This window comes from Lampetra planeri, chromosome 19, assembly GCF_965212315.1.
Source record: "Lampetra planeri chromosome 19, kcLamPlan1.2.h2, whole genome shotgun sequence".
In the NCBI taxonomy this organism is placed as follows: domain Eukaryota; kingdom Metazoa; phylum Chordata; class Hyperoartia; order Petromyzontiformes; family Petromyzontidae; genus Lampetra; species Lampetra planeri.
Genome location: NC_136125.1, coordinates 10,611,535 through 10,637,602, shown reverse-complemented (window position 1 = coordinate 10,637,602; position 26,068 = coordinate 10,611,535). Strand labels below are relative to the sequence as shown.

The following is a 26,068-nucleotide window of genomic DNA, read 5'->3' as shown; positions in this document are numbered from 1 at the left end:
GGCCACCATGCATAACAGGTGTTATAGGCAGCCATGGGGCCAGGGGCTCAGCTACGGCTGTGGGTATGCGGCAACGCTATGCGATGCATAGGGACCCAGCAGTTTAAATGAAGAAAGGGAAAACATCCAATTATTAAAACACATTATAAAAAAAATATTCGAACAGTGAACCATACATTCCAAAAAAACATTGTTATAAAACGAAACAAAATTATATTTCCGAAAAATACACACAGCGTTAAATCTAGCAGCGCTACCACTGGCGTTTGTTAATGAGCGCCATCAGGATTGTTTGCTAATTTACATGCGCATGGAAGACGCACGATAACTTAATTGTGAGTATTGTTACCTTTAAATCTTTGTATTAATACTGCCACTGGGAAACTGTCTTCCTCTCAACCCAATGCACGGTGAAACTAAAATAGTACGTAAATACTCATGGGTATCATATTAGTAAAAGTGAGTCGGGAGAAAGGAGAGGGGTCCACAGTTGTATCTTACATACTCCTCCCCCCCACCCTCTTGAAATAGTTGCAATAGGTAGTTGAAATAGATGGTAGTTGAAATGGGTAGTTGAAATATGTATTTGAAATAAGTAGTTAAAATAGATGGTAGTTGAAATGGGTAGTTGAAATAGGTGGTAGTTGAAATAGGTGGTAGTTGAAATATGTAGCTGAAATAGGTATTTCGCCCCTACATGGGGCTGTTTCTTGGGCAGCACAACAACATCTACAGTTGTGCTGTACCCTAGGATCTTACTTCTATGCTCCCCACTTTCGCCAACCAGAACTGACCGGCACGAACCTTCTCGCTGGCTCTGGACGCTAGCTCCAGCGGCAGACTCTACCGTCCTCTTCTGTCAGCTGACCATGCTCCCATTCTCGATCATTTCCGTAGCCACCAGTCCCTTTGTACTGCAGGCTGACACCCCTTTCATTTCCTCCCGTGGCCACAAGTCCATTCGTACTGTAGGCTGACTCCCCTGGCATTACCTCCCGCAGCTACTAGTCCATTCGCACTAAAGGCTGACTCCCCTGGCTTTACCTCCCGTGGCCACTAGTCCACTCACACTGCAGGCTGACTCCCCTGGCTTTACCTCCCGCAGCTACTAGTCCACTCACACTGCAGGCTGACTCCCCTGGCATTACCTCCCGCAGCTACTAGTCCACTCACACTGCAGGCTGACTCCCCTGGCTTTACCTCCCGTGGCCACTATATCCACTCACACCGCAGTTAGAATCTATCGTCATTACACATCTTAATTTACTCAAATTTAGATGCTAATAATGCATGGGGTTTCAAACATATGTGATAGTAAACTAAACATCTATTTTGAGAATCAAATATCTATTTTGTTCACGTGAAAAAAAATCAAACGGCAACATTAATCATGCCTCGTACAGCAGTAAGTGAAAAAAAACCTGACATCAAAAGTATGTAAGAGCCTATTAGGCAACGCGTCTCCGTATGGGAAGTGACGTGGCTATGCAAGATGGGCTATTTAGCCAGAGGGGGCAGAGAGTTGCGACGTCCAGATTGACACATTGGCAAGACGAGCTGAGAGGCGACGGATTTACGTGAATGCAAAATGACAGCTGTGCCGGGATATTCTTTTGTGCTGCTGTTGTACGCAGCCTTGTGTAAGAATGTGTATCCTACGTTATCTTTCTGCTTCTTTAATGTAATCCGTTGCAATGGGATACAAAACTAAGTATTTGCTTTTTATCTTGTGCTGCACTGTGTTTTTTTTTATTTATGTATGCTGCATTCGTTTTTTTACATTTGTACAAATGATGATGCAGGGTTAGTTTAATATATCGCACTCGAGTAAGAATGCATTTTAAAGGTTCCACCATCAAGATGACCAATTTAATTTTATAAGAGAGGGGTCAGAGATGACCACGAGCTATAATAATTATAGTATCGTTAAATTTGTTCATGGTTCCAAATACTGAAATTGGCTACGTGTTGCTGTTGCTGCGACTGCGAATGAAGTTGAGTGCATGACGTTAGGTCTCCAAGTGTCAACGTACAAGTTTATGTTACTAACTTGGTCCGCGAGATTTTAAATATTTGACTACAAACAAATGACATTTTTGTCGAGATCGCTTTACCTATTGCACGTTTTGCTATACCTGTAACAACAAACATTTTAAAAGTTAACTGCAAGACATTGTCGGTGGCTTTGGCCACGAGCAGCCTGATGAATTTATCTTCCCTCTCAGTTAGTTCGGCTGTTTAAGCCCGCCTCGATAGCATGGCGTACTTTTAATACAAACAAACAAACAGCAATTGTGTTTTTTGCAGGTTCTGCCAAGTTTGTGCATAGAGAAATTACGACGGTGTACGGCAACGAAAGGAAATCGGCCACCATCCCGTGCATTTCCCTGGACACGGGCATGAAGCAATGCCATCTGGTGCGGATCGTCTCCGACACGGAGCCAAACGGATCGCTGAATTTCCCTTACTCCATGCACGTCGCTGAGGGTGCGAGGATTAACAACCTGAGCATGGACATGCAAGGCAGGTACAGGTGCGTCGGACTCCTGGGCAGGAAGAAAGTCGAGTCGCAGATCTTTGAGCTGATTGTTGAGAAAGGTAAGGATTTTTTTCCTTCAGATTTTTTTGTATTCGCTGAGTGAGTGAGCGGATGACACCTTATTCTCTGATTGTGATACACGTGTTTTTTTCTCTCTGTGAGTTAAAATGAGTAGTATTTTTAAAAAATGTGTTTTTATAAACACGCTTTTATGAAACGTACTAATAATGGCAGAACTCCACGACTCCAGGAAGTGGCCCCGAAGCTTGCCATAGCGTAAGGGGCCGTGGCCAATTACAGCCAACGTGAATTGACCGTGGACAATTAGATGCAAGCCGAAACATAACATATAAAAAATAACGTTTTAAAATATATATTTTTAATGATAGAATATAGTATTGTCATCAGTATGACATAAGTATACCGAGTTTGCAGTGGATACCACATTGGGAAATGGGTTAAAATTGAGTTACAAGATTTGAGGATACAACGACAACAGACAGAGTGAGTTAAAATAAATCGTGTAGTAATAATAATACAAGTGGGTGTTGCGTCCTATAATTTGGTAGGTGTGTGTGTGTCGACATGTTTGACTTCATTGACACCGGGTACACGATTGGGGTGCGTAATTACTTAACGGCTCATCTTATAATCTGGCGAACACAGTCATAACAGGACGGATGTTTCTGCACTGAACTCTGTCACCACAATGCGTGTGGATTTAAAGTTTAGGTTATTTAATTAGAAGCGTTTGCTTGCATCAATCGTGACAGATACATTATTATCAAGCGGCACCATTGCTGACTCAGGCCTTAGGGTGGTGGTGGTGAGAGACTGTCAGAGGCAGAACGTGGAGGGCTGTGGAACCTGGCAGAAGATAGGAAACATTTGGAGAGATGTATCGACCATGATGACTTCTTGATTTTTGCTTCGTGCGTGAAACTTCTGTCACACCGTACGTATTCAACCGTGCTAACCGGAGGTCATTTGTATATTACCAGCTTCTATATAGCGCCGTGAGAACGATTGTTTAAGGGCGCTTTATACATTTACATTATTATCGTGATATATTCTATTTGCCTTCTTGGTTCTTTCGGTAAAGTCACGTAGAAGGGAAGTAATAACATAATAAAAATAAAACATAATAAAATAATTCTCACGACGTTTCGGCCATAACGCAAGCAGCCGTCCTCAGGTGAAGACCAGGTCTGTCGGCTGCTTGCGTTGTGGCCGAAACGTCGTGAGAATTATTTTATTATGTTTTATTTTTATTATTTTATTAATTCCCTTCAACGTGCCTTTACCCAAAGAACCAAGAAGACGAATCCCTGCAGTCACGAAAGCTTTAAATCGAAATATTCTATTTGCCTATGGAGGCTAATTGTTTTTTTTTTCAAGGGATAGCCGAATTGTTGGAAGAAAATAATTTACTTAATTTGTCTTTCTTTTATTATAACCACCATAACAACGCATGCATATACTGTATATACGGTCTTATAATTTAATTCAAGAATGCCGATATAGTCATACCGTTTAAATAACAATTTGGACCAGAACCTCAAATTCGGTGGGCTGCCTCACCTTGTAAATAATAGTAATAATATCACACGCTGTTATACATCAGATCCTGAGATTTTGGCCATGCCTCGATAGAGACACACCACCAGACGGTGATGTAAATGGCACCATCAGCGCCACGCAAGCTGGTGCAGTGGCGAACGTGACAGACGCTAAGTCAACCAGCTGCTCGTGCATTATTTTAAAAAATTAACCCGTAAAAACAAAGTTTTTCACTATAAATCCTTTATATGCGTGGCGGCTAGAGTCCTCTCGTCCTCTGGCTTGAGATGGCTGCCACCTATGGGTCAGATGATTTCCTGCCACCATTAAGCAATTGGTAATTAAATATAATTATTTTTTTCCTAAAAAGTGTAAAATTTTGGAATTGTTTTTTTCACGAAAATAAATTGTCACGCACAACGAGTCTGTGTGCAAAATGTCAGCTCGATTGGATCACGGGAAGTGGGTTTAAAAACGACCGAAAGATTTGCACGGTCGTAAGCGCGCAAGCAAGCAAGCAAGTGAACTTAATATAAAGGATTTAAAAAGGACTGGCTCTCACCGGCTTACATGTAAACCGGCCAGGCGGCTCAGGCGGGAGAGTGAATCGCTCCAAGTCGAAAAGGTCGTGAGGGTCTAATCCTGGTCAGGCGTCGACCCCTCAAATGTTCAATGGGAAATTAAACGCTGATGAAGAGTGAGCGAGTGAGCACGTCCTGGAATTTACTTGAAAACAATCGGAATCAGAGTTTCATTTATAATTGGAGGGAATCCGATGAGCTATAAAAGCTCTTCTTTTACAAATGTCCAGTAGGGGCGGGTCAGAATGTTACAACAATCATTACAAAAACACAATCGGGGTGAAAAGCGTAGGAAAAGTAAGAAAATCAATAAAAAATTAATAAATAAAAAACGAATCTATTTTATTGTATCAGGTAAAGGCCACTGAGCTATTAGCTTCTTTTTCAGAAGCGACCTGGTCACAAATAATAACAACGTGTTCTTTGGTTCTTTCGGTAAAGTCACGTAGATCGCAAAAACAAAAGTTAATCAAATAAAACTGAGACGTTTCGATCACCAACACAAGCGATCGTCATCAGCCCATTTTTAAATCCTTTATATTAAGTTCGCTTGCTTGCTTACGACCGTGCAAATCTTTCGGTCGTTTTTTAACCCACTTCCCGTGATCCAATCGAGCTGACATTTTCCACACAGACTCGTTGTGCGTGACAATTAATTTTCGTGAAAATTTTTTTCCTAAATGTTACACTGTTTAGGGATTTTTTAAAAAAAATATTTAATTACCAATTGCTGAATGCTGGCAGACAATCATCTGACCCATAGGTGGCAGCCATCTCAAGCCAGAGGACGAGAGGACTCTAGCCGCCACGCATATAAAGGATTTAGAGTGAAAAACTTAGTTTTTACGGGTTAATTTTATTCCTCCTGAAGACGATCGCTTGTGCTGTTATCGAAATGTCGTAGTTTAATTTTATTTACTTTTATTTTTTCTACCTACGTGAGTTTAACACGTAGGCTTTCGCGACCAATTTTATTCACGGCAAATTGCCCGATGATGCTGGATGCAATTACCAGCGAAACGTCGTACAACTCAAAAATTGTAAATGTTGTGGTTTCACGCTTCAACACACCGGTGGGCTAAAGCAGTGAACTATTTGTCTGTAGTCAACGTGACACTTTTTTACTGATTGGCCGTGTCGGGTGGTGGAGCGTTACGACACATTTATATCTACGTGACTTTACCGCAGTCACGAAAGTTCAAGGTCAAATTTTTATAACAAAGTGGCTTATCATGTGGAGAGTTATAGCAGCCAAACAATCTTAATAATCTTAACCCATGTTTCTTCAAAGTGGAATACAATGTTACAGCACGTGTTGCCGTTGCTTTGCTTATCTTTCCAGACGACCACTTTCACAGCGTGAAACTCAATGCCTCCTGGGTGATGCTCAAACGAGGCGATATGTTTTCTGTCCTCTGCGAGGTCAATTCCGTCAGGCCAAATGGGCGACTGAAGTGGATCGCCAGCTCGACAAATGTGAGGCATTAACCACCCATCAATCGCCTGCTTTTCAGCAAATCGTCATTATCTAGGCGAAGTCATCCCCATGGCCTAATCTGCCTTTGTGGTTTTTGCAATACCATGATCCGTCTCGCTGTAGCACGAGGCGATCTCCTCATCACTCCATCGCACATTGGTGTCATCCTCGATGTTGTGTTTGTCACTAACACATCCCTCCTGCGGAGGGAGCTGGTAGGCACGTTGGGTTGCTCGGTCAATGGCCAGGGTCAACGGCGGCGTGGTGTATTCCGCAAATATGCCCGACTGTGAGGGCGGGCACAAGCCGGCGTGAGTAGGTGAAACGTTGAGATTTATAAGGGCACCACGGGGTGACCAGACCCTCCCCACCCAGCCCAACCCCTCCCACCCCCCACCCAGCCCCACCCCCACCACCCAGCCCCTCCCCACCATCCCCACCCAGCCCCTCCCCACCCTCCCCACCCAGCCCCTCCCCACCCTCCCCTCCCCACCCAGCCCCTCCCTCCTCACCCAGCCCTTCCCTGCACGACGGACGGACGGACACAATAATCCCCTGTGGGCTGGTGGAACCAGGCGTCTGTTACAAATATCCTAACGGGAAAATGAGTGTGGTGTTTGTTTTCAGACATGCATTTCAACTTTGTGTTTAGGTGTTGTATGGCATGACAAGCTTTGAGAGTGTAGAGAATGGCTACTATCGGACGGAGTGCCTCTCCGTCACATCAGTGCATCTGGATGACGCCGGCAACTACACTTGCTGCAGCGCAACAAGAACGAACGGAACCAACGGCAAATACAAAAACGCAACAGTCGAACTGGTCGTTGTAGGTAAGTTTTGAGAGTGTACATTATTATTATTGTTAAGCTTTCGCACCGCTCCGTCACCACAGATTATGTGAATTACGGATGAAAGACGATCTCGACGTAACACAATAACAATAATTCGCAGCATTGTGGAATATATAAATTAAAATGTGGATGAAGGGATGCGTCAAAGTACGTATATTGACAAAACAAACAAACAGATGATACACCTTACCATGTCCGTCCCTCCACGTAAATAAAAACCCATTGCTGCCGCAAAACCCGTACACGCGACAGCTAAACCACCGGCTTGAATGTACACGGTTTTGCGTTCTGCATCAGTGTTCATTTCGAGTGTTGGTTTGTTGCAGATGACGGCTTCATTAACGTAACAAAGCAAAGCTCCGATACCCACAAAATCTTGGAGGAGGGGCATTCTACAACCCTGGAAGTGGAAATGGCGGCCTATCCACCCATTTCCCACTGGGCATGGTACCACGGCGAGGAGCTGGTCAATGAGACCGAGCACACTGAGAGGTCATCCGTCGACGACAGACACAGGTATGCGCGTGTGTGTGTATTTTCAACGAGAAGGAATTACACAAAGTAATTGGCCATTGCTAATCCTACTCCGTTTGAGAGGTTTAGCATTCCTGCTTGACCCAACACTCCATTCCGCGTGTTTTCCAAGCTCGAATGAGCAGGGAGGTGACGCTGAATTTCCTCTTTGCAGCTCTGAGCCAGAGATGAGCATTCCAGATTTCTCTGGTGGGACTGAGTCTATCCAGAGGGTACTTACCGTATATGTGGTTGACTTACCGCATAATTTCCAGAAGCTTCGTACAGAGCTGAGAGACGACACCGTGGCAGGAGTTGAACTCACAACCATTTGACGGCAAGGACAGGCATTCTCAACCGTTGTGCATCACCGCTGAATAACATTGTGGTCTTGTATAATTATTACTATTGTGCACATTATCAGAGTTATGTTTTTTGTTTGCATTATGACTGCAGGTATTGTGGTCTATGCAAACATGACTCCTTGTAAAAAAAGGCGTCAGTTTTGTCGCCAGATAGAAGGGTAAAAAAACAATTATCATATTTTTTACTGGTAAATGAGGTTCCAATGGTGTAAATGCTTACCCCGAGCTCTCATACTCTGATGGTGCATTGTCTTTGAGTTGTGCGCCTTTTGGCATCATCTGGTCCAACGCCATGTGAGACTAGGCTCTAAGGAAAGCTGTCTCGGGTGTGGACCAATCAACTTCAAGGACAGTGCACATTATCAGAGTTATGTTTTTTGTTTGCATTATGACTGCAGGTATTGTGGTCTATGCAAACATGACTCCTTGTAAAAAAAGGTGTCAGTTTTGTTGCCAGATAGAAGGGTAAAACAACCAATTATCATACTGTAGCCATGTTTCACAATTATAAACATTACATTATTTACTCAGGAAAACTTTTTTTATGAAGAGGGCCCTACTCCATTGGAATGTGTCTCCAATTCCGATGTTTATCATTTGGAATTAAGCCAGAGTACCCGGAAAATACCCACCACACATACGAGGGAGTGACACTCAGCACTGCCCTCTCCTCGCCTCATGCCTGCAACATCTGCCAAACCCTGGAGGTCACCCATCCAAGCAAGGCGGGATGTGTGAGAGGGTGATTTGGTCATATTTTAGCCGGTGCAAATTGCTGTCAAGTTTGCAAGCTGAGCAACTGCACCGGGGCCCGTGGGCTGGAGGGACCCAGGCAGTGGGCCACAGAGAGGGAGTGGATTTGGCCATTGTTAGAGGTAGGGTTTAATTTCTTGCACAGTGGTCCATGCCACGAATGCTATGTTGCTGATTTGAGCAGTCGTGGTTGAATAGAGAGAAACTTAGGGAGTTGCATTTTTGAGGCTTGCCCAAAGTTGCGCTATCGATCGTGGGCATTAAACGCCATATTTAAGCACTTCTTGGACCATGTGCTCTTTTCACTAAACCCTACAGGTACAAGTTCGAGCTGAATCTGTTACGAGTCAAAGCCAACGAGAATGGGGAATACTTCTTCTTCGCTCAGAACGCCGACCGAAATATCTCAGTGCCCTTCTCGATCTCCGTTACAAGTATGCAAACTTCTACGATTTATTATGAAGTTATTTACCGTTGATAATTTGAACTGCCCTTCCTACAATTTTCGATTTCTTCAAAGTGTTCATCTCGCTCTCCCTCTTCGTGCAGGCCAAATGATCGGTCAATTAACGGTCCATGTGACCGACACATCGTCCATAGCTGCTGTCATCGCGGTGACATGTGTGCTGCTTGTCGGATTCATTGTGCTTCTCTACAAATACAAAACTGTGAGTGTTGGGGACTGCCACACAACGCAGCACAAGTTTGGATTTTTAACATCAGGCTTTCAAAGTGAACAGCAGCACGACCCTAAACTGCGGTACTTTGAATCCTGACAGCTGCCAACTGTTCCCCTTTCAGCGACCCAGGTACGAAATCCGCTGGAAGATGATTGAAGCAGTAAACAATGGAAACTCGTACATTTACATTGACCCAACGCAGCTACCGTACGACGACAAGTGGGAGTTTCCACGAAATAAGCTTGTCTTTGGTGAGCTTAAACAAATTGTATTGTAATTAAAGTACTTCTACGCCGATGTACAGGGTAGTCCAGGTGTCTTGCGACCACTCATTTAATTATCTAAAACTCAAATATTTTTTAAGCGAGGTTTATTAAAAACAGAAATGACTTTGCAAATGAAAAAAATGTTAGGGGTCAATTTATTATTTGGGGTCACAAGACATCTGGAACAAGCGACATTTCAATTTGTGGACTGCGGAATAAAACGGTTTGATAAATACCATTAAGTTCTGGCCCTGCTTACTCACGCCACAACCGGCAGAAGGGCCTCGACTGGGCTGAACTCCAGAGGGTGGTGAGTTCCAGTCCGATGGACCGCTGACCACGAAGCTGCGATTTATCCATCTCACTGCGCTTGAATAAAAACACACTTTTAGTTGTATATGTATCTACCGCTTGTTGAGTCGTAATTGTACTCCGCAACTCCGATTTCCCCGTGCCTCCGATGAGCACGGCTGTCAACGTGCGGTGCGCAAAGAAGTTCAACGTATACTTAAAATGCCCGGGAGTCGCAATGCTTTTCGCGAGCCACAGTGTGGCCACATCCGCCGTAGCATGTGGTCGCTGGCGGTTTGGCACGTGCAATGCAGAGGAGGCCTGAGCTCACCGTTTCTCGCAGGGAAACTCCTGGGCTCCGGGGCCTTTGGCAAGGTGGTGAAGGCCGCAGCGCATGGCCTTCTCAATGAAGACACTTCCACCAACGTGGCTGTGAAGATGCTTAAACGTACGTAGTTTGGCTGAGCCACCACCCTCCCCACGCGTCGCTTCGTGGAAAGGGAAACCTCGCTTCTTGGAGGAGCCACATCGGTGGCACGTGCCACGTGCATTTAACGTTCTGCAGAAACCATTTCTCGTAATTCGTGCAAGAAATAACATGGTCCGTCGCTCATTCGGTCGCTTGAGTTCTCTACATCCTTGTGCCTCCCCATGCATTTCCCCATACAGCCTCACATTTCTTCGCATTACTGATCGATGCGTTCTTGTCTTTACATCTTGGTATTTCCCCCACCTTCCTCCCCAAGCTTCGTTCAGCGAGTCTCGAATTGCAGTGTGGCCCAGATGTCTCTGTGATCCCCCAAATAATTGACCACTTTTTTTCATTTGCATATTCATTTATGTTTTAATTAAACGTTGCTTTAAAAATACTTAAGTTTTAGAAAATTCAATGGGGGGGTCACAATCCATTTGGACCATCATGTATATTAACAGTCCAAATCTGTTTACATCTGTGAATTGTTAGAGTTCAACTTCTTTCCTTCTGAACCCACTCTCAAATCTGCGCTTTTCCCTTGTTTTAATTCCATGCCAATGATGTTCTCCATGTGGTGCCGCATCCACACCTCTGAGCTTTCCAGTCTTCTTATCGCATCTTCCTCCCTCAGCGTTCCTGTCCCCGCCAAATATACAAAACCACGCTCCATGCTGGAGTCTTTACGAGCCTCTTCTGAGATACCATGTTCGTCCATCTTATTAGCAGCTCTTTATTTTTGCTGAATACTGCTGTCGCTTTGGAAATTGTAGCACTGGGCTTCTTGTAGCCTCTGTCATCTTCTCTCAAAACGCTTCCAAAGATACGGCACTTGCACTCTCTCTCTCTCTCGCCTGTTCTCGCTGTTGTTTACCTATAATTACAATCTACTTCCACTTATCAAGTGGATTCTGGAGAGAGAGAGAGAAACAGCCAATGTATCCATCCCATTCAATTATGTTTCGACACCAATTCGCAGCAGTGAACATTCATTGGCTGTCGCATCATATTCGACAATGGCCGCTCATGGAGAACAGTCAAGTTAGTTTGGCTTCTGTGGCCTTAAGTGTGGCACACACTCGGCCACGCACAGGGCACGTGAGGCCTGCGGTTGCTGCAATTGGTTGTTGAGGGCAAGGACTTCGGTGTTCAGCTGCGTTCAGCTGCACATTCACATTCGGCTGTCCTGAGCTCTTTGCTCCCAAACGTTCACTGATTGAGACAAATTATACACGGGTCCTGGGTTTGACGTCAAACTGCACGCAGTGACGTTGTCACCTAGACGGTACTGGCGAGAAAGGGGATGGGAAAGAGGCTCAAACTTTCTCTTAATACTGGCTCCCAGGACCCGTGTGTTGAGTTTGGTGTTGCGAGGCAAAGACGGGGGCGTGGGCTCAGATAGGATGGAGGAAATGTGAGCCAGGGACCTCCTACCCCTTGGCGTAGGAAACTAAAAAGGAAGGAATAATTAAATATACATTAACTTCGCTTTTTTAACAGATGTGTTTTTTTTACTCACCTCAATCAAGAACAAGCCAGAGATGTTGCAGTGCTGTTAAAGTAGCTGTGGCTTTTGGGTGATCATACATTTGACTTCGATAGGACCTTTTAGTCAGTATAAAAATAGTGAGGGGAAAACAAGAAAAGGGTTTACCCTATTTGTCAATAAAACAGGAGGTGTTAAGATGTTCAAATACCAAATGCCTATTGCAAGGCATCAAGTCTGCATTAACCACCAAACGTTTTATTCATAATATCATCAAATACTGAACAAAAGTCTTGACCGGTCCATTCTTAAACATTTCTTGAAGAACCGTGTTCAATGGATGCTACAAATTGACTCCACAGTATATGCGCCGTAGTCCAGCGTGCGAGTCCAAACCCTGGTTGGCGGTTGACTCAGCCCATCGTCCCTCAGTGGTCTTAGCACTGCGGAGAAGTCTACAGTGGTTGTCCTAGAGACAGATTCACCCCCCTCCCCACCACGGCGCCAAAGAAATGTGGAATTTCCACTCCTGACTCAGGGCTGGGTTGTAAATTGGAGATGAGCTCATTTGGGCCAAAAATCACTTTGACAAAAACATATATAGGTACGAAGTAGGGTCACAACCGACATGATAAGCACGGCATGGGAATACCTTCATACAGCAAGTGCTGTAAATGTGTCACATTAATAATCTGTGTGTGGTTGGTTTGATTTCGCCAGCCGGTGCTCACTCCAGCGAGAAAGAAGCCCTAATGTCGGAGCTGAAGATAATGAGCCACCTGGGCCATCATCTGAACATCGTTAATCTGCTGGGGGCTTGCACCGTTGAAGGTCAGCTCAGACGCCGCCGTTTAATGCCACGCCTGTACCCATATCCGTCAGGCAACTGATTACAATCAGCGGACGTGGTTGAGGTGGTGCTTCGTCTTCGTATGGCTGATGTAGATGCAGAGAAACACACTCTTTGGTTCTTTCGGTAAAGTCACGTGACTTTACCGAAAGAACCAAAGAGTATGGCTCCCTGCAGTCACGAAAACTTCAAGGCTAGATTAATGCAGAGAAACAACAACAGTTTCATATGCAGGTGGTCAAGCCAGGTCACTGTGTCAGGAGCGGCGGAATGTATCTCTGTAATGTCTCCTCGGGCATTGTGTCGTTACATTTGGTATGGTCTGTTCTGGATGATCAGTCGCACACCGAAGATTTTAAAATTTTCCATTTGTGCTCCAGGTATCCGCGGTGCAGTAGTTAACATGCTGCACTGTGAACGCGGTGAACAGAGTTCGATTCTTACCCAAGGCGAACATCAGTCAGTGCCCTGGGCAAACTTGGCAGCCTGCATTTTGTGTGCTTTTTCGAGAGAACCTATCTCTGGCTTCATTGAGACACTTAACACAACAATATTGATTTCATCTTCATTGTGTATTGTATCATCTCTCCACAGATGACTATGTAACTCCCCTCAACAAAACCTGACTTTTGTGGATGATGTCCTTTCTTGGGCCATCACATTCATTGTTGGACACCTCTCGAATATGAGTAGTTTGCATATATTCATGTGTTCTCTGATGCCCCCATCTTGATGGTGTTGTTCTAGGTCCGACTTTGGTCATCACTGAGTACTGCTGCTTTGGAGACCTCCTCAACTTTTTGCAGAAGAAGAAAAGTGACTTCAGCCTCGAGATCGTGAAGAATAAATTGTCTGACTACTCAAATATGCAGTCGATCAAGAACTTCCTAAAGTAATGCACTGCAAAGAAATTGATCATCTACCACACACAAATACGAATATATTTAAAGTTAATTTGACTTTCGTGATTAAAACTGTCCTAACATTTCCCCCCCTTCAGCAACCCACACTGACGAGCATGGTGAAGTATAGTCAAAAACCCTCCATGACACGTGGCATGCGGAGGCCTTCATTCATTGATGGATTAAGAATTATTAGAATGTTCATTTTATTTGTATACGTTTGTTATTCGGTGAAACATACGCAGAGGTGCACGGCAATTCTGGGAGGTGCAGTTCTTCAACGCTAACGTAGGATGACTGATTTAATGTTACACGTGTTTGTTTCCAAGTCTGGGAGAGACCAAGGCAGAGAGCAATGACTACTGTCAGATGAATGCCAGTATGACCCAAGTGGACTTCCCAGAACGTGCTGGTGCGATGATGGACTATGTGGAATGCAAGAGCCTGCATGGTATGTACCGTGTATCGTAGCAGCAATAAGCATAGACTTACAAACAAACACCAGCCTAGACTTACAAATCTGAGATTGCCTGGTACTGGTAGGAACCTCCTGGTTACACCAGTCCACAGGGGATTATTGTGTCCGTCCGTCCGTCCATCGTGCAGGGAGGGGCTGGGTGGGGAGGGTAGGGGGTGGGAGGGGTGGGGCTGGTGGGGAGGGGCTGGTCACCCCGTGGTGCCCTTATAAAACTCAACGTTTAACCTACTCACGCCGGCTTATGCCCGCCCTCACAGTCGGGAATATTTGCGGAATACACCACGCCGCCGTTGACCCTGGCCATTGATCGAGCAACCAAACGTTCCTACCAGCTCCCTCCGCAGGAATGTGTTAATTACATTTTTAAAAAGTAATAATAATCAGTAGTGTGGCTTTTCTAAAAGCAGCACCCTCGATAGATTTATATCCAGCATTAAAAGCTGTCACGTTTTTAGGATTGCAAGCTATTTGGGAGAATGCAGCTGTCAACTTAAAATTTGATTCACATATTTCACGTGCTTTGAAAAACATAGCTTTTGGGTGAATTCTGTTTGGACATCTTTGTCACGGTGATTGCTTCCCTGTTTTTGATCTCTTTGATTTTCCAACGCATAATGTTTATCTGTGGTGTTGTGTTATACAGATGGCAAAAATGCACAGCTGGCGGAGATGGAGGAAGCTGACAACCTCCCTTTGGACCTTCAAGATCTTCTCAGTTTTGCTCTCCATGTTGCCAAGGGAATGGCCTTCCTTTCCTCAAAGAATGTGAGCTAATATTTTGGGCAGAAATATTTTTCTCTCACAATAAATAGCTCCACTTCATACATAAATGGAAAATCATGTGTAGTGACAGCTCTTTGGATTTATAGATTTACGCAGTTTTGTTCTGTATTCACATTTATTCTCCGGTCTGTCAACACAAAATTGGAAGCAAAGAAAAAAATATTAACACCGGTCAATGTACTTTAATAATTCTTCAAACTCGTAATTTAAACCACCCACCCACATTAATGTTTAACTCCGACTAATAATATTGTATGAATATATAGTAGGCTGAGATTCGAGGCAATTTGTATGTATGCCTGTATGTTGATTTCTTTGCACCGTACGTAGCCAACTGCACTAATCTTTGGGGCAGACAGAGGAAGAAGGCCTGAGAGGATAAGCTCTGAAGAAAGACCTTTGCCCGGAAAGCCAGTCTATTCTCTATTTTCCCTTATAAGGCAGCGTTAATAACGAATGTGGTGAGGTTATGTTTTTTCAGCTTTGCCTGCGCACCAATGTCCGTCCAGTCCCTAATTTCCTTCTTCGATTCATCACTTCTTTATTCCTGTTCAGATGAGCCATTTTGCTACCGACAATATTTATCTGCAAACATATTGTGTTGAAACAAACCCTCGTGATCCATTTCAGCTCACGGAAGTGGGGTTTTCCTTAAAAGTAACAACGTAAAAATGAAAACGTTTGTTTAACTTAGGCAATGTCGTCACACATTGCAACGTTATCCACTGGCACAGCGCTGACAATAAAGGGGAGGTCGTTGATTTGAAGATGTAAGGAACAGCGGGCGAAGGTGGTCTACCGTTGTGCCAACTAATGGGAGGCAGAGAGAGAACGCGGCGTTTGCACGTGGGATTTTGTGGTTGCACTCCTTGGCTCTCCGATGTGTTTTTTTGGGTCATGCCGCACGTTGTTTGGCACGATGTCCGACGTTTAGCTCCACTTGCTCGGCACTTCTGTAGGAACTGGAGAGCTTTATTCTTCTTCAGTTTCAGAGGTCCCAGCATGCAGAGCGAAACGTTGAACATCGTACCGAATAATACGTGGCGGTACAACTCCAAGAATATGCATCGGAGAGCTGTTGCATCGCTCGCTGAAGCTAACGGAACGGAAGGCAAAGGGGGCACTGATAGAGTGGGAGTAGAGGATTGTTTAAAATTACGATCAAGGTTTTTGCGGCCAGGTAAATGGGAACGTAGTCTGCGGAATCTCTGTGGTGTTGTCTCGCACAGGTTTGCAGATGAATGTTTCGCCGAATTACAACACATATTGAGAAAACTATCATGTGCACGGAACAAACACTTCCTTTTCCGAGGAGTCATTTTGTGATTGCGAAAGAACCAAGCATGTTGCAATTTCCCGCAGAAGGTATTGGCAGAACGATTGTGGTCTGCCAGTGTTTGCAACTTTTCCAGACAACATATTTCCCATTGCCCAACTGTAAAGACACTTTAAGAACGGGTTCATCCGATGAAGCCAGCCCTGGCAGAAGTTCTCATTTCCATTTACTGTAATCTAGGAATGTATCGATTCAACCACCCCAGTCATTCACGTGCAAGTTAACATTTTAAAATCAAAATTTTTTTCTTTTTACCGTCGTATTTCCATTGTTTCTCGTTTATTTTCCCCCATCTTATTTTTCAGCCTCTAACTTCCCACTGCTGGGCAAGTATTCCCCCATCTCCATCCCTCCCTTCCAAATGTATAACATAACGGGAGCGGTGGCACAGTGGTTAGTTAGTGAGATGCACTACGAACCTGACAAACTGAGGTAAATTCCCGGCCATGGCTAGCATCAGTGTCGAGTGATATATGAACCGGTCCTGGGAATGCCCTTCACCAACCCGCACTCACCAGAGTGGTGAAGTATGGTCAAATAACCCCCGTGACCCACACGATGCATTAATTAACAAATGGCTGTAAATTAACAAATGACAATTTTATAATCTCTGAGTCTTGTCAACCATTTTAAAGCTGAATATGCCAATACATTTCTAACTTCTGGCTCTGAAACTGTACAGTACCAATCCAAGCAGCTTTCACATATCGTTGAGTTGTCTATGACACCAAACTAATTTGACCTTATTGGACTGCATCGTAATTAAGATACGTAACTGTGTGAGCTACTCTCAGTTGCGTGGCATTCTGGCTAATCTTTTGTTCAGACCTTTCCTGGCCCATCTGATGAGGCAAACTAAATTAACTAAATCCACGCATGAGGCATTTTCACACCACGGCAAAGAATTATATCCACAGAGAGTGGGGGAAGGAACCGGCGTGAAGCTGTCACATTCTGAATGTGAACGCGCATGAGTTGTGATATTCGAGCACAGAACAATGTAAGAACTTGCGTGGATCAGAGTAACGTCAGGTTCGATTGTTACCGTCTTTTTCCGAGACAGCACAGACAACAACAAGGAGCCTGTCTTCAGCCAATCAGCGACTAAGTGACGCACGCGTCATCTCCCATGCATGGGTTCTCACATTCCGTCTTGTTTCAGTATCGCGTGTTAGTAAGACAGTCAACACATTGAGCGCGGTGTGATTTTTCCACTTGCAGTAAAAGAGCGTGCCCAGTGAGAAACCTTCATGCCAGGATTGGAGTGACTATGGCAGCCAAGCGTTTTATTTATAGAGTAGGAAGAAAAAAAATCCCTGAATAATATACAACAAAAATAATCGAAGAAAGTCATTTTAGTAAAATATGCAGACCCCTCTCACACCACCCACGCACGTGCATGCTACACAACCCCTCAAATGGAATTGTCGAGAGAGTATTCAAAGTTATGTTACTGTTGATTTTTTTACGGTTATTCTAAATTACCTTTATTTACCCAAGAACGCCTCGTGGAGCCTCTCGAAAGATTCCTGCAAGTGATGGAATTGTCGTGTCAATTACTCCGATGTGTTACGCAGAGTTGACGCATGGGACTGAAATGTCACGCACTCTCCTGTCTGTTCCAGTGCATCCATCGTGACCTGGCTGCTCGGAACGTCCTGATCACGAGCGGCCGCGTCGCCAAGATCTGCGACTTCGGCCTGGCTCGAGACATCGACAACGATTCCAACTACGTCATCCGTGGGAACGTGAGTCCGCGGCTTGAATCACGGCCTGTCTGAGGTCACAGCCCGTGTCGCACGTCCCACACGATTGTTTGATACGGCACAACCACAAGTGACTTATGAACTGTTCATGTGTCAATTGAAGGATATTAATCTAGAAACATTTTTGTACGAACATAATTTCTGGCAGGACCTGACTGCGTATAGTCCAGCCTCCAACTGTTAATCCTTCGCTCTGCTATGATGAAGAGCCATTGCCCAAAACGTCTATTTTTATACATAGTCCTCTTAATGGCAGTATTATTGACGAATATGTTGAGTTTGTGTTAATACAGTAAAGTCACACCCCTTTTCCCTGTACACTTAAAAATAGGTGAGGGTTTTTGTAAATCAAACTTTAAGGGGATTTTTTTCATATATATAGAACGTTGTAAGAACCATCACACATTGCTTCAGATTTTTAAAATATAACTTTACATAGGCAGCAGAGCATCACGACATGTATGGAACATGGCACATGGCAATAATGTCACTTCAAAGAGACCTATTTCGCCAAACACAAGACAGCGATCCATCATGCTGTGTAAATAACAGCCTACCACACGTCAATCATCCAGTGTACTCATAAATGTGAGCCCCTGGAAATAGGAGAGGCTCATTTATATGAAATACACATTTCATGAGCATCTTTTGACCTGCTGTCAGTGAGCGGGCTGAGACCATACAATTGCCACTGCCATTACATTTGAGAACACATTTAATCATGGGTGGCTGCCCAGAATTGAACCCAGCATCTCAGCTCAGCACTCTCCAGAGGTCGCAAACGGGTTTTGATTCCTTACCCGTACCCGTACCCGGCCGCACCAGGGTCGCAAACGGGTACCCGTATCCTACCCGTACCCGTACCCTACCCGATACCCGGCCGGGTACGGGTAACCGGGTTTCGGGTAGGGTATGGGTATCGGGTACCCGATTGCGACCTATGGGATGAAGCAATGTTGCAGGTGCGGGTGGGTTGATTCTAGGAACTTGAATTGTGAGAAGAGACAAGACGTTGGGAAATGAGTGACAAAAGGTGACTCACCAGTGACTCACGGCCTACCCGTACCCGGCCGCACCAGGGTCGCAAACGGCTACCCGTACCTGGCCGGGTACGGGTAGCCGGGTATCGGGTAGGGTACGGGTATCGGGTACCCGATTGCGACCTCTGGCACTCTCTCTTGGGCATTAGCTCCCTGGGTGATCGGGCTCCCACATGTTTCAACGGCAGTGCACATCAGACCTTTACTGGTGTCTAAAGGTTCTGAGAATCCTCATCTCACTATTGTATTGTTTTAAATGAGAAGTATGTAAGAGATTTGTGTTGAGGAGGAGGTAGGTTTACTTGGAACAATCGTAGATGGTGAAGGATCTGGTTTGGTAATGTTGTCAGAGACAAATCTGGCTGAATGAAGATCTCGAAGAATGCTGCGGAAATGGACACGTACGGTAGATATGGCGAGGTGCTGCTTGACGAATTGAAAAAACGGGAACTTAGAACCTACAACCTGCCCCCTTAGGCGGAGAACTCAAGGAGGAGGTTCTGACTGTCTCTGTGTCTGTGTGTGGTGCTGTGGTGCACACGTGGCAGGCTCGCCTTCCCGTCAAGTGGATGTCCCCGGAGAGCATCTTCCACTGCCTGTACACAGGCCAGAGCGACGTTTGGTCCTATGGCATCCTCTTGTGGGAAATCTTCTCTCTCGGTGACAGACAACACTCATTCCCCCCCACCTTCACAAGGAAATGATCATCTTAGCGGGAAAAAAAATGGCATGCTGTGTAATGTGCATAAGCCTGGCGGGACGGGGGTGATATGTATGTATGTTGAACTTCTTTCGCACCGTACGTAGCCAACCGTGCTAAGGGGCCGTCCATAAATGACGTCACGCACCGGGGGGGGTCAGACATTTGTGATGATGTGTGACGATGGGGGGGGGTTGAGAAATGTGATGTCACGTTCTACTTAATTAAATAGACTTTTTCATAAATGTTTTCTCCTACAACATCAGAGTGCAGCGGAAAATTAAATACGCACTACAATGACAACAGTTTAAAGCTATTTGAAGCGTGTTTTATTTTTTGGTGGGGGGGGGCAGAGCTTTGTGACGTCATATTTGCGGGGGGGGGGGTCTGACTTTTTGTGACGCCGTGTGACGAGGGGGGGGGGGGTCAAAAATCGTCCAACATCGCGTGACGTCATTTATGGACGGCCCCTAATCGGAGGTGCAGATGTGAACTGGTCCATGGTGATCATCTTCACCTAACTAAAAGTGGTCAAGCGAGTACCACTCTATCAGATCCTCAAACTCAGGATGGAGGGCCCCAGCCAATATTACGTTCTGGGGCCCTAAAGTTATCTCAACGTGCCCGGTAGAGCAGTTTGTAGGCTAATGGAAATTCTCAATCTGAAAAATGAAAATAAAAACTTGAAAAATAATGTTTCATTAATAGGGAGAGACGTATTTTCGCTGATAGATGGAATTCATTAGCCAAATGTCAGACATTTTGAAGGACAGTTTGTAACATGCAAAAATAACACTTAGAGCACGAGATTCTTGCCTGCAACATTTTGGCTGAGAACACATTGTTTAAACAAAGCAATGTATCCATTACTTTATAATAGTATGCAATTTGAAATGCATTACCATTTAGTCCATACTATACTACAAAGTATATGTTTCGACCAGTGGTTTGTGTGCTGTGCTATGAACCCAGTGTCTCGAGTTTGATTTCCAGCCATGGCTAACATTAGTGGCAAGTGATATCTTAACAGGGCCTAGCTCCATATTTAACACATTCCTCCTGCGGAGGGAGCTGGTAGGAACGTTGGGTTGCTCGGTCAATGGCCAGGGTCAACGGCGACGTGGTGTATTCCGCAAATATGCCCGACTGTGAGGGCAGGCACAAGCCGGCGTGAGTAGGTTAAACGTTGAGTTTTATAAGGGCACCACGGGGTGACCAGCCCCTCCCCACTCAGCCCCACCCCTCCCACCCCCCACCCAGCCCCATGCTCCCCACCCAGCCCCTCCCCACCCTCCCCACCCAGCCCCTCCCCACCCTCCCCACCCAGCCCCTCCCCACCCAGCCCCTCCCCACCCTCCCCACCCAGCCCCTCCCCCCACCCAGCCCCTCCCCACCCTCCCATCCCCACCCAGCCCCTCCCTCCCCACCCAGCCCCTCCCTGTACGACGGACACAATAATCTCCTGTGGGCTGGTGTAACCAGGAGGTTCCTACCAGTAACAACCTGTACACTAACCAGCATGGAGAATAAAAAAACAACCCCCATGACTAACACAGTGCAGGCAGACCTTCATCCAGCAGTGGATTGACATAGCTGTGTAAGTTATTAAAGGAGAAATCTTGTTATCCGCGACCCTATTACCAGTGACTACTATTATCCGTGGGAGCTGTAAACATCTGATCAGTGGCCTTATTCATCCCATTATGTGCGATTATTATTTTCCCATTCTGTATTACAAAATAGTTTCCTGTTATTTTCAAGGTTTTCATGGATAAGAAGTGTGTGGAATAATTAATCCGATAACGCGCGGGTTACGAGCGTCTATTTCAAAACTCGGGAGCCGATGTCAAAATATTCGTCCTCAGTATCACCACAGATAAGTGGAGATCTCCTCTGTTCTAGATTTGAAGCTCTCGTGACTGCAAGGATTCATACTCTTAGTTTTTTCGGTAAAGTCACGTAGGTAAAAAAATTAAATAAAAATTAATAATATGATATGACGGAGACTTGTGTTGCCTCCGAAACGTCGTGATTTTATTGTTTTATTTTTATTAATTTTAATTTCATTTTTTTACCTACGTGACTTTACCGAAAAAACTGTTCATTATTATGTATGATTCTTCATGTTATATGTGTGCCACTTGTCTCATGCAATGTGTTGGATTCTGCTAGGTGAGACCCCCTACAGTGGCATCAGAGTGGACTCCAGCTTCTACCAGATGATCCAAGAGGGATACAGATTGCCACCACCAAGATTCAATACAACTGACATGTATGCCATTCATCAAGCGAACATGTACTTTGCTATTGCACTTTGGCTGTGGTGGAGATACGCATCATCATTACTATTACCAGACATTCTATTGCACTGCTAGATATAGATTTTTATTTTATGGCAGATACAAAATAGCACGAGAGAAACACTTCATTAAAAATAATGATTACAGAAAAAAATATTAAATTCCATTCGTATGCTGCGGTGGTGTAAATACTGAGCAATTCAGAGATCGCCGGCATGGCACTTGAAAGCAATGAGGAAGCTTCCTCAATCCTCCCGCCTCTGTCCACCCAGCAGTATAAATGGTTATGCCACTGCTGTTCGGGTCAGCAGGTCACGTGTGGTGGGGTGAAGTGGGGGAAATTGCGCGTACCTGTACTCCCATCTGACCAGCACGAAAGAGTAACGGTGGCATGAGCAAGCAATTGCAGGGCTATATCTTTACTTTAGCCCAAGTATAAACAAATGTATGTATGTACGTAGCCAAACACACAAAGCAGAGGTGAGATTAGCACGCATTAGATGTTATTGTCTATCAGCTGGCAGAATTGTGAATGTATTTTGTTTACAAAAAGTACTAAAATTATCGTGAAATAAAAAAATAACAAAATATACTCTATACGTTATTTATCTACAGGTACGAATTGATGCTGGCTTGCTGGAATGCGGAACCGGTGGAGAGACCCACGTTTGATCAGCTGGTCGATTTAATTGAACGACAGTGGTCGTACAGCCACTCGAGCAAGGAAGAAACTCTTCAATAGCATCGTTCTCCGAGGGGCCAGTGGTTAAGCGAGCAGATCGAGATCTGAAGGTGGAGAATGAAATATCATGGTCGGGGGGTTGATTTGGGCCATCGTCCCTCAAGGGTTGTTAAAATCGGTGCCACTCTATGAGCAAGTGGTCCAAGGCTGTAAACAGGAGACGAACACCACTTCAATATTAATTTGAGTAAAAATAACTTTAACGTCGGAGTATTGCATCAGCATTATGTGTATTTAAACTTTACTGCACTTGAGCCCTAGTCCGCTGAAGTCTAATTAATCTTCAAATCCTCCACGGAGCCAGAGTCCAGTTCATTTAGAAAACACACTCATGCATTTTAATTTACTCGGTGAAGATTCATATCGGCAATAAATGGTTACATTCTGACGTCCAAATCCGCAAAAATAACATGCATTTATATTCTTAAGAGAATAGCGAATGTCTGAACATTTCATTCACGCACTTCATATTTTCCTCATACGTGAGCTGCCAGATGTTATGTGCTGCTCTCACCGATGTGTGGGGGGCAGACACCCGTTTCAAAGGGGCCTGAGAAATATCGACCACAACAAATGTTGTCGATGAAAATTTATCGTCAGAAGGTCGACTTTACATTGACCCATCGTGCCATCTGTACCGTTAAGCTCAAGAAGCGTTTACAACCCCGGTTCCTTTCGCACGTTAAGTGAAGCCAACTCGTGTCGTATCCCATGCGACAGCAGACTTACGTACAACACCTCGATTTGTGTTCCCGACTTAACATCACAGCTCCGTTGGCTGGCTCCACTCCACCCGTCCACCCTTTCCATATCGTTCTGCTCTCTCTCTCTGCCTTTGGCCCTCTCTCTCTCTCTGAATGCCTACCCTCTATCTCTCTTGCTGTGCTCATTAACTCTCCAATCCTTTATTATCTCCGCACTGATATATCTAACAATACTGGAGTAGTCTAATTCCGCCACACTGCCACTGAATAGGGCATTACCCCTGGCAATTTAAACCCATGGAACCGCCAGTGGGATTGGTCGTTTTCCAGGATATGAATTGCGATAAAATGTAAGTTGCACAGCTTCAACCCATGAATTCACTGCCTTTAACTGTGGTAATACATTTAACATACAAATAATAATAAACTCATAATCCACGAGCCTTAACGCACGATATTGAGCATCGCAAAGAGACATCCCTCATGGCCGGGAGACGGCCTCTGCTGTAGAATGTGCAAAGTATGAATGGCTTCCATATCCCATGTCAACTATGTCTGTTTTTGGTTTAATTGCATCAGAACAGAGTGCTCTGTCAAGTGGCTGTCTAGGCCAACAGGTGAATCAACACAGTATGGCACGTGAATATTGTTTCAACTATGTACGGTTTTTTTCATAACGTTTATGGTATAAATATTGACTTCAAACTTTCGTGACTGCAGGAATTCATGTTTTTATTATTTTTCTATCTACACGACTTTACCGAAAGAACCAAAGAATACGTTTACGCGTATACATTTATTTTATTTTCATAGTAACAATATTAATGCACTTAATATATTTCGAAGAGGACATTTGCACTGTAGTGATTTCTTACATTAGTTACTAATTTTATTAACATACAATATAATCACTGATAGTTACTGTAATTTACGTGAAATTAAGAGAATATAGATTCGTCAAATGGTATTTAAGCGAATGGAAATATAAATTTGTACTGACATTTTATAGCTTGTCACAAAAGCATTACAGTATTAGCTAATGATGCATTACTGCTACAGTTTATGAGTAATGAATATCGATTTATATGGTCGCAACAAGCTTTACATGGTCATTTATAAAGCATAATTTTGTAATGGAACATGATACATCTGAAACTAATGATGAAAAACATCATCGGAGTAATACATCTCATGCTGTCGTAACGTGCTTTTAATGCAACTTTTGTCTTTGTTATACAATGTATTAGATCCATAATGTGCTTGTCGTCTTTTGCAAAGTATTTCACTGATATTTTACATGTTTTTTTAATACGTCTATTTTCTAAACTTGTAACTGTAAGCTTGAATAGTGTCTGAGGTTTGTCAGTTTTTAATTATCACACGTTTTATAATTTCGTGTTCTTTACATTCGCGTATTATCAACACACCACCAGGACATTAATCAGATCACTTTGATTTTTAACACCGGGCTGTTGAAAGAAGTGATTGTCTAAGGAGAGGGCGATTTTACGATTTATCTCAAATGCTATGAATGGAAGTGTTTTTCAACACGTTTCTTCGGAGTGGGCAGGTAGGAACTTGGTTGGACAGCGCATTCGTGCACGACAGAAAGCTCGCGGTCACGTGACGCACTTCAACCAATCCGGGAGTGTACATGTTTGGGAGGGGCTATGCACGACAGACAAATAATCCCTGGTGGGCAATGTGGAACTGTTGTTCCTACCTGTAAAATAAATTTGTAGCTTAACTGACACTGAAAATTAATGGCGAGTACAGTACTGTAAACCTGTTTGCAGTAGAAAAAGATGTTTTAATACACCAATGACTTGATTTTTTCAAACTTTAAAATGTTTTACTGGATATATTGAACTCTTGTTTTAAAAATTACCTTAAGTATTTTTTTTTTCATACACTGTATCTTAGTTTTCCACACCAAAAATTTAAAATGTATGTTTCAGTTTTTTTAGATTGTTGTATCGTTAAATATCCAGTATTCATATTTTTACCCAAAAGTTGTACAATATTCAATAAACAACAAAAAATATTGTCAGCTCCGTTTACTTTTTATCTAAATTTCCCTTGCAAAAATAACATGTTTAATTCATGACTTCTGTGGCACATACGGTAATGTCCTTTATACAATCTCAATGCGATACGTTGCTGCTTTGGCAAGGGAGACCTGTATCCAATTTACAGGTGTAATGATTTACTCCCCTCGCGATTCAATTACCTGTCGTGACTGCATTATACTTTGTTTAAAAATCCATTATATTTTTAAGTGTGGTAAAGTGGCATTCAGTGGATGGATCATGCGAGCCCATTACATTTACGAATTAAAAAAAAAACACCTGAGTCTTTGGCACTGTATTAAGTGGACTGGTATCGCTGTAATTCCACGAAATGTAATCGGAACCTGGCGACTTGATTTCGGTCATGGCTAACATCAGCGGCGAGTGATATCTAAACCAGTTCTGATTCCTCCGTTCAACAGGTCAAGCGTGAAGTATGGTCAAACAACCTCCACCACTGACACAGTTTGTGGAGGCCTTCATCCAACAGTAGATTAACGAAGTTCATATGCTTTGGTTCTTTCGGTAAAGGCGCGTAGATAGAAAAATAATAATAAAAATTAA

General features: G+C 44.0%; 1 protein-coding gene across 1 annotated transcript; it reads left to right on the top strand.

Annotated features, from left to right (window-relative positions):
• The first annotated feature begins 1,530 nt into the window (after nt 1-1,530).
• LOC144724100 (mast/stem cell growth factor receptor kita-like) lies at nt 1,531-25,479 on the top strand. Its single transcript, XM_078602980.1, has 17 exons — nt 1,531-1,640; nt 2,308-2,598; nt 6,023-6,156; nt 6,810-6,987; nt 7,335-7,524; nt 8,958-9,073; nt 9,189-9,307; nt 9,441-9,570; nt 10,220-10,324; nt 12,555-12,665; nt 13,432-13,576; nt 13,916-14,037; nt 14,708-14,829; nt 17,809-17,931; nt 19,538-19,649; nt 21,862-21,961; nt 22,605-25,479. Exons 1-17 carry the CDS (start codon nt 1,589-1,591, stop codon nt 22,729-22,731), a joined length of 2,277 nt encoding a protein of 758 aa, XP_078459106.1. The 5' UTR covers nt 1,531-1,588; the 3' UTR covers nt 22,732-25,479.
• Nucleotides 25,480-26,068: the final 589 nt, after the last annotated feature.

Bases quoted from the DNA above. Each gene is read 5' to 3' on its own strand.
- LOC144724100 (XM_078602980.1), top strand. From the start codon at position 1,589: ATGACAGCTGTGCCGGGATATTCTTTTGTGCTGCTGTTGTACGCAGCC. The intron at 14,038-14,707 runs GTATGTACCGTG...TGTGTTATACAG, and splicing joins GGAATGCAAGAGCCTGCATG to ATGGCAAAAATGCACAGCTG. The intron at 14,830-17,808 runs GTGAGCTAATAT...TGTCTGTTCCAG, and splicing joins CCTTCCTTTCCTCAAAGAAT to TGCATCCATCGTGACCTGGC.